Source organism: Selaginella moellendorffii, unplaced genomic scaffold (genome assembly GCF_000143415.4).
Source record: "Selaginella moellendorffii unplaced genomic scaffold, v1.0 SELMOscaffold_12, whole genome shotgun sequence".
Lineage (NCBI taxonomy): Eukaryota > Viridiplantae > Streptophyta > Lycopodiopsida > Selaginellales > Selaginellaceae > Selaginella > Selaginella moellendorffii.
The window spans coordinates 106,928-116,394 of record NW_003314273.1 but is presented as its reverse complement, the minus strand read 5'-3'; the positions used below and the strand labels follow the sequence as shown (position 1 = coordinate 116,394).

Here is a 9,467-nt window from a genome sequence, read left to right as displayed (position 1 = left end):
ATATAAAGCAATGCTAATCAATAGTTGGTATAAAAAATGATTGCTTTAGTTTTGACAAAACTTAGACACAAGTGAGAAGTGTCATGAGAGTAAGCTCATTGAGTCAATAGGGTGAAAAACCCAAGTGTCGCAAGGGATGATGTCTTGAGGTCAAGTTAATAAGTTCATAAGAACCCTTTGCCTAGGGAACCCCAATGGAAATGGGGTTGGCATTTGTATGTTTGTATTCATGTGTTTGTATTGAGTATTGATAAAGGCACAAAAGCACCAACAATGAATTGTAGGACATGATACTTATGAAGCAACTAAACAAAGGTTGGGAATGATTTGTTGGAAAAGTGGAAACTAACTTCCACAAAGACTTTTTAGTTGGATAAGAAGAAGGTTAAATACATCCCTTAAGGGATGTTATATGCTTATGTTTCAATATCAATAGGAAATACTTAATGCTAAGGAAGTCCATCAAGGAAATATATAAGCACTTTTTAAAACACCAAAGAGGTGGTGTTTAAGTGTTACAGGGGCATTAGATAAGGCCCAGAGGACAAAGTCTCTAAAGAAGAATGGATAGAAGGTGCTATCCAATATCCAAGGTTAACAAAAGCTAAAGACAAAGTAAATTTGACTATCAAAAGTGGATAAAGCCAAAATAATTTTATCATAGCTAGCAATGGGCATAAAGAGGCCTATGTATAGCGATATTAATCCTGGTGTGTAGGATTACATGATGAGCATATTCAGTTTAAAAAACCACTCCCTAAATCATTAAGTAGGTTCATCTCTAAGAATATTTGCTAAGGAATGGTAAGCTACCCTAAGAAGTTGGGAGGAAAATAGCTAAAGTGAACATGTAATGCTAAAAACAAGTAATAAAAGGATAAAATCAAACTACAGAAATTGTCAGAAATAGCTAATAGTGGTTATACAAGTTATGAGTGAAAAATCAAATAAGTGCTCGAAGGTGTTGTTACTAGCAACTATGATGCCATAGAGAGTTTAAAGTATAAAATTGTCTATGTTAAACTATATAACAATTACAAAGCTTGCAAAAGGAAATGCCTTAGCAAACTAAAGAACAAAGTCCCTTCAAGGTTCTTAAAGATAATTTTAAATAGGTTAGTAGCTAAAAAGATAAGTGTAAATGGTTTATAGTAACGCACAAAATCAGAGTGGCACAGTAGAAATATGGTTTTGAAATTTGCCATGAGGCGAGGCTATCAAAATTGAGAAAGTAGTTCCCAAGTGTTCAAAGTGATGGCTTTGAACAAAAGTCAATGGTTGAGGACTTACATACTTATGCATAAAACCATATTACACTGATCGACTTGTTAAGTGAGATTGGCAAGTTAGGGGAACAAAGACCCTATTTGAAGGTGTATGGGGCCAAGCATGAGGAGTTCATGCATAATCACAGATTTGTCAAGTAAGAGGACTTTGTAATTCGGAGGAACTAAGTTCTTAAATTGTGATCTATAACGTGCTTTAGATACAGGTTAATGCACCAACATGGGGAGTCACACTAAGCATCCTTGGTGATGCCACCCATAAATATATATATGTGGAGGTTAAGTTTGAATCCTAGCTCTCTAGTGTTTGAGTTCAAGTCCCAACTCACTAGGGTATAGTGATAATTTGGAATATGAAGACACTCATTTGGTGATGGTTATGGACTCTTAGTATGGAGGCTAGCTTGGGCACACACCAAGCAAGGGATGCCTCGAAGTCATGATGCATAGTTAGATTACTTAGTGTGAAAGTTTGACATATTTAATTTGAACACTTTGGTATAAATAGCACAAAAAACGTAGTGAATGAGATTGGGACACCCAAACTCAATTGCTATAAACCCTTTTCCTAAAAGGGTTGGCTTGGGCACACTACTAAGTGTAGGGGATGCCCTCGAGGTTATGGTCAACAACTTAAAGGTCTAGAAGACCTAGTACCTATTAACAACCTATTAAAGTGTTAAGGTTAGATCACTATATAATCTTATGGCTAAATAAGGATAAAGTCTTTGTAAGGTTAAAGAATAAAGTTCCTAATTCAAAGTGTTAATTTAAACTATTGGTAATGGATCATAGTGATAAGTGGAAAGGACATATAAAGGAAATGATCTATGACAATGTAATGATATTGTAAGTCCAAGGAAGTAGTTTCTAAGAAAGACCCATAGGAGGGTCACAAATTTGGGTCGTGGATAGACACACAATAAAAAATGATAAAGAGACTTATTAGGGGTGAACACCTTTTGAATTTGGTAAAATAAAGCTTTTGCTATGAAACCAAAAGGATACTTTAAGGATAGAGGTAATGATTTTATGTTACTTTATGCAACAATCAAAAGATAAGAGCAAAAGATCAATGGCCAAAAATATGCTATGGAACCATTGGAAGAAATCCAAATGGCAAAGTTATACAAAGAACACTCAAGTGTTGGATGCTAACGGATTGTAGAAATTTTTTTTTTTTCCAAAGATGGATTCTCAAATATTTCAATTTCGTGAAAGTGAAAGCTCCAGGGGAGGGAACAGCAAAATAATCAAATGATAAGGTCATAGATGGCTTTAGTACAAATTATGAATAAATGGAACTTAGTGCCAAGGGTGGCATGTAATAAAAGAAAGGATGATGGTGCCCTCAAGTAAAAAACTTCCTAGGGTAGGGAAGTGGTATTTACATAATTAGTGCAATGCAAGATATTGGATATACCTAGGAAATTCACTCAAGATGTTAATATTAAAGTTTTAGAATGTGATAGTAATGTTGGTAAAGGCCAAGACTACTCCAGAATGAGAAGTTAAATTGAAATAGAGAAAGTGTCTCTAATGGGTTTAGAAAAAATTAAATGAACAAAAATAAAAAACTACCACTAATGATCTAATGAGACTCTAAATTAGAAAGTTGCTAAGTGGGGGATGCCCCCGGAGACATGGTCGACAAGTTGTAAAATTAAAAAGAGGTGTTTAATGTGGGCATCCATCTTTTTCTATGGGTGGTGGAATTATAAGGAACCAACTTCCCGAGATGTCAAAAGGTAAAGGATCCCCGAAAGCACGACCAAAATGATAAAGAGTTCATTAGATGAGATTGAGTCCAAGATTGAGTCTGAAATTGACTCTAAGACCGAGTTCGAGACCATGTTCGAAATCAAGTCCGAGACTGAGTGTGAGACCGAGTTCGAGATACGTGTGTGTCTCCTAGGGGGAGGGGGGGGGGAGTGTAAGGGGTTCCAAAAGTATAGTAGGGATAGTGAAGTCTAGAAACCACTCTTGAAGGAATTCTCTAGTGGTAAGTTAGCCTTCTCGGCCAAAGCCCATGACAACGGAATATAGGTGTCCCTATACCCCTCCCCTCACCACTCTTAATATGGGGTTGGGACTTGAACCCAGCCTTGCTTACTAGAGGGTCGAAACTCGAATCCAACCTCCGTAAAATACGTCTATGGATTCAACATCCCCGTGGGGAGTTAGGCATAGTTTCCTACATATGGTCAACCTAGCTAACCCATACTAATTAGCTTACTTTTGGTGTGCCTTCAGGTCCCAACATATGATATTGCTCAATTCCTTAAATAAATTCTTTAATTGAATTTTGCATAAGTACATAGAGTTTTACCTTGCAAAAATTCCTCCACTAGGTCTCATGCATTCGCTAAATTCTCTTTCGGTTCCCATGTTACTTCACAGTATGGAAATCCTTTCCACTTCATATGGAACTCCCTTACCTCGCATCCTTATTGCTTGCTTTTGCATGCATTAAGGATGGCTTCGACTTCGTATTCCTCTTCCCCTTAAATAACCTTAGGTAAAAGTCTTATTTAGTCCTTATGAAGCGGATCCTTAAAGTACGACTTGAGTAAGTTCAAATGAAACACATAGTGCATCTTCCCCATCTCTTGAGGAAGTCAAAGGCAATAAACCACCTTACCAATTTGTGCCTCAATCTCGTAAGGCCCCGCAAACCTGCTTAAAGAACTCAAGATCAGTTCATTTCTAGAAATACATGCATTTTTACCTTTGGGTCAGCTTTCGGCTAATCCCACTTGGTAGCCTTAGGTTCTTGGTGTTCAATTACACCTTTTCCTCAGGTTGGAACTCTATATCTTGAGCTTCTGGTTTGTATACTTGGTTTGCTTTTGTTAAGCCTGTTCTAAGGAATCCCTCACTAGATTCCAAATGTTGAGTCTTTCCGCTATGAATGTCTTCATTGTGAATAACTCTCCATGATACTCGGTCACGCCGAGTTCCACAAGACCTTCAATAGCTCGCCCATTGATGACTTCCCATAAACTCACCCTAATACTCGAATATGGTGAGTTGTTATAGCACATTTTTGCAAGTCCCAAATGATTTACCCAATCAGTCTGGTATCAGGAGACATTAAATCGCAAATAATCCTCTAGCTACTTATTCACCCTTTCAGTTTGTCCATCTGTCAAGAAGTGTTAGTGCCCTCAAACTTGACTTAATACCCAATACCTGTATGTGGGTGATAGATTGTGCTAAATTTCAACTTGGTGCAATACTGTTCTAGAAGAGTTCTCCAGAACTTACTGGTGAAAATTTTATCTTGATTTGAAATAATCTTTTCTGGCCTTCCCTGCACTTGAACCACTTGCTCAAAGAACAACTTTGCCACACCTTCCACATCCACTTCTGTTGTGGTGGGTATAAAATGTGCCATCTTCAAAAACCAGTCCACCACCACGAACTACACATCAAACCCCTCGCTTTGGGGGAGTTCTGTGATGAAGTCTATTGTAAAACATTTCTACAGACAATCTGGAATTAGAATGCTTTGTAACAAGTCCCCACTAGCCTCAGTCATAGCTTTGACCTACTAACATGTTAGACATGTCTTTACATAGTCTTGGATATCCTTAGCCATATCTAGCCAATGATACTTCCTTTTAAGTAAACCCATCATCTTAGGCACTCTACTATGTCCTGCAAGAGGTTTATCATGACACTCTTCTCAAGTTACCTTCCTTAGTTCCCCTTCTTGAATATACACCTTCATTTGTTTATAATATATAAGTTCATTGCGTTCCACATAATCTGTTTTCTCTTTCATTAGCAGCTCACCTCTCTAGTAAGCTTCCCGCACCTCTTGGTTCCTTAGCAACAGTTCTTGTGCTACACCATCGTTCTTATACGTTATCCGCACATCATCCCAAAAGGTTGTTATCGCACTAGATATCGCCAACTTCAAGCTTGCTTTTCAACTTAGAGCATCCACCACAATGTTGTTTTTCTCAAGTTTATATAAAATCTCGCAATCAAACTTGGCCAAAGCATTGGCCCACCGACCCTATTTCCCTCTCAGGTCGGGCTGTGATAAGAAGTGTTTCGTTGCCATATTATCCGTGTAAACTTTGAAGTGTCTCCCAAGGTAGTGTTGCCTCTCCTTGAGTGCTTTAACCACTGAAAACAATTCCTTCTCATGGGTAGGCAACTTTTGCTAAGCCTTATTTAACTTCTTTGAAAAGAACATTACTAAATGGTTGTTTTGCTTCAAAATTGCACCCAATGCAAAGTTTGAAGCATCCGTTTTTACCTCAAAGTCCTTATCAAAGTCTAGTAATGCCAACATAGAAGCTGTTCCCAACTTCTCTTTGAGGTGGACAAATGTTGCCTCGCATTCCACTATCCATACCATTTTTCCTTTTCCCGTTTGGTCCGTTAAAGGCAAGGCTACTCTTGAATAGTGTTTAATAAACTTTCAGTAGTAGTTGCATAACCCCAAGAATGCCCTTAACTCATGTATATTTGATAGTTATTCCCATTCTTGGATCGCTTGGACCTTCTTAGGATCCACCTTGAACCTATCCTTGCCCACTATATGCCCGAAAAACTTTACCTCTTGTTGAGCAAAGTCATATTTACTCTCTTTAGCATATAACTAGTGTTTCTTTAATTTCTCAAACACTTTCATTAAGTGTTCGGCATGCTCCTTTAGCATCTCACTATAGATCAAGATGTTGTCAATGTAGACGACCACAAAATGATCCAGATAGGGTACAAAAATGTGGCTCATTAGCACTAAAAACATTACTACTGCATTGCACAACACAAAAGGCATCACTAAAAACTCAAAGTTTTCATACTTTGTCTGATAACTTGTCTTCTCGACATCTTCTTTTGCTACCTTGATTTGGTAGTATCTTGACCTTATGTCGATCCTCGAAAAGTATTTTGCCTTTCCTAACCTATCGAATATGTCCTCAATCATTGATAAAGGGTATTTATTCTTCTTTATATATTTGTTGAGCAATTGATAGTCTATGCACATACATATAAATCCATCTTTCTTCTTCTCAAATAACACCAATGCACCATATTATGACTTGCTCAACCATACATTTTTCCTACCAACTCCTCAAGTTAGCGTTTGAGCTCCTTGAGTTCTTTTTTGTTCAACCGATAAGGGGGATGAATAGTTTTACAAATGGCTTGATTATGTCCAGATTACATATTATCATAGAGAGCATTGTGATAAAAGTGGGATTCTTTGTCATGGTCAACTTGATTCGACTGGAGGAAAGCCATTATTTCCTCAGAAGCTTTTAGCAGATATTTGACATTGGATGATTTATATAATCTAGCAAGATTTCACATCAAATCAGATTTATAATGAGCATATACACATTGTGGGAAGGAACAAGTCAGCTAGTGAACCTCCTCGTCAAGATGATTTTTTAACTATACAGGATATTAACAATCTGTGTAGGAAGTATTTGCTTTCAACTTATTGACTACATGAAAATGACGCACAAAGTGTACGTATTTGGAAGAACACAAATCCCGAAGTATTTTTCTATCAAGAAGGTGATCAAAGTAAAGATTATTTTACCATTGAGATTCAGACAACTTGGCAATTACAAAAGATCGTAGACTTTGCAAATAATATTTTATTGAGTCTTTATGCAACTTTTGGAACTAATTGCTACAAGGTAAAATTTTCATTTATTTTTAAGTGAATAATATTTAAAAATTTACAATTTCCATTATATACCATCCTTGCTTTTGATTATCATGGAAATGGTATTCCAATTGCATGGGTTTTAACTTTTAGTAAGAAAGGAGAATATATGAAGAATTGGATGATAACTCCTAAAAAATGAGTTTTAGAACACATGCCAAATTGGAAACCACATGCAATAATGATTAATGATGCTGAAGCAAAGATTAATGCTATAAAGTAATTAATTTGATATGATATAATTTAATTTTTTTCTTTTATATAGAGCTACACTTGATTTTCAAATTTTATTATGTATTTGGCATGTAAGGAGGAATTGGCTTAAACATATTGTTCATAAGGTGAAATCTTGGGATATTAAGATGGAAATATGGAAACGTCTCAGAAATATTATGTATCATTCAATTCACACAACTTTTTATAATGATAATATTGCTAAGGACTACTATAAAGGTAATTTACACTAAACAAATTTTAAATATTGATATGAACTTTGAGCAAGAAGATATCACTCTATCAAAAGTTACAAAAGCAACATTATAGCAAAAAATGATGGATATCTTATAAAATCTTCCTGATGAAGAAGTTTTTTTATTTATGGTTGATAACAATTTAGAAATAATACAATAAAAGGTTGCAACCTTTAAAACTAGGCTAAATGATCTTATTCATCTTATAGTAGAATTTCAACAGCACATTGATAATTACGGTACATCCTTGAAGCAAGCAAAACCTTTGGTGGAAAGAATTACAGGTAAAAGAAAAGCTTCTAGTAGTCAAGAAGCAACTCCTTTTACTAGGCAAAGGAAGACAAGAAAGAAAAACTCTTTAAACAAAAAACTCAATCTTAGCAAAGAATAAATAAAAGGACAAACTCTTTATATACTTACATTGTATATATTTAAATTAGTGCACCACTCCTAATGGTCATCCATGACACTCATTGGCCACGTAAAGCACATAGAAAGGTGTCCACGTGCGCGCTGATTGAAATTTGGCTAAGTGTTGGGGCTGTGTTGGCTAAGTGTTGGGGCTGTGGCCATGTGGAAGTAATTAAGGCACACGCTCCGTGAGGGCGAGCGGGTGGGTGGGGATAGCCGCAGGCAGGCGATAGCCGCGGGCGGGAGTGCGCAGCTGCTACAGATGGGAGAGGGAGTGCACTGGAGAAAAAACAAAAAGAAGGCCTGATGCCACATCACCGCCAGGTAAGCGGAGAGAGAGTGAATCAGGATGGTGTTTAACGGGAGGGCATCACTTAGTATACAAGCATTTCTTCTCTCGACAGTCTCACGAATGGCGCGTGACTCTGATCTTTGCAGATATGTCACTCCAGAATATGCAAACACTGGATTGCTCAACAAGTGAAGCGACATGTATAGTTTCGGTGTCCTCCTCATGGAGGTCGTCACCGGAAGAGATCCCGTGGACTATAGCTGGCCTCCTTCAGAGGTATGTACATATAAAATTCACTTTGATGCCTGTATGACTCTGGATTGCCTGCTCACAACAGGTTAATCTTGTGGACTGGCTGAAGCTCATGGTCGGGCAAAGGCGCTTGGAAGGAGTAGCAGACCCAAACTTGGAGCCCAAACCAGCGTCGTGAGCACTCAAGCGGGCGTTGCTGGTGGCGCTGCAGTGCGTGGATCCGGACTCGTCGAAGCGGCCCAAGATGGGTATTCAAAGTAGTATTTATATATATACATCGAGATTTCGAGTTTGGCACATACTACTTTTATGCAGACCCGATAGCTCGCTTCCTGATAACCTCGGCGAATTCAGCAACCTTGTCTAGGCTTGGAGTGGATTTCCTGATCGCTTCCACGGACTTTACGGCGTTCACCCACTTGTGGAGATTGGGCAATTCTTCCGGGCCTGGAAGCACGAATCCTCCCACTTTCTGGTAGCCTTTGAACCAGCAGATGAATGGAGCCAGAGCAACGTCTGCAAAGTTCATTGAGTCGCCGCCAAAAAAAGGCTTGCCTGGTGCGATGGTGTCGAGAGCTTCATCGAGTTTCATCAGAGCCCACTTCAAGTCCTCGCTGGCTTTTTTGCGCTCCTCCTCGGTGGTAGCTCGTATGAGTCGGCTACCGGCGTCATAGACCTGTTGGTAGTAAGAAACACTGGAAGAAGCGACAAGTTTACCTTTCTGTCACCAAAGTCTGCCCAGAAGCGAGCCACAGCCTTTTTGTATGGATCTTCCGGGAGGAGCTTGTGAGGATTGGGCCACACACTGTCGATGTAGTCGACGATGATGAGAGACTCGCAGATAGGCTTGCCGTTGTGGATGAGAACCGGAATCTTAGCGTAGATTGGATTTGCCTCGAGAAGCTCCTTGCTCTTGTTGAACAAATTCTCCTCCTGGTATTCGTAGGACACCCCTTTCAGATCCAGCGCATAGTGAACTCTCAAGCCAAACATGCTCGACCAGAAGCTCAAGACCTTGGCACTCCCTTTCGACATGGCTACTACTTGCTTCTACTCCAAAG

General features: G+C 38.5%; 1 protein-coding gene across 1 annotated transcript; it reads right to left on the bottom strand.

Annotated features, from left to right (window-relative positions):
* Positions 1–8,653: 8,653 nt before the first annotated feature.
* LOC9660084 (glutathione S-transferase U19) lies at positions 8,654–9,434 on the bottom strand. Its single transcript, XM_024674405.1, has 2 exons — positions 9,124–9,434; positions 8,654–9,082 (listed from the first exon to the last, which is right to left on the bottom strand). The coding sequence occupies exons 1-2, from the start codon at positions 9,397–9,399 to the stop codon at positions 8,714–8,716; spliced, it is 645 nt and encodes a 214-aa protein (XP_024530173.1). The 5' UTR covers positions 9,400–9,434; the 3' UTR covers positions 8,654–8,713.
* Between the last annotated feature and the right edge of the window lie 33 nt (positions 9,435–9,467).

What these genes read in the sequence shown, in the direction of transcription:
- LOC9660084 (XM_024674405.1), bottom strand. Translation starts at nt 9,399, where the DNA reads ATGTTTGGCTTGAGAGTTCACTATGCGCTGGATCTGAAAGGGGTGTCC. An exon ending in CAGACTTTGGTGACAGAAAG is followed by an intron (nt 9,083 to 9,123) that starts GTAAACTTGTCG and finishes TACTACCAACAG; the next exon opens with GTCTATGACGCCGGTAGCCG.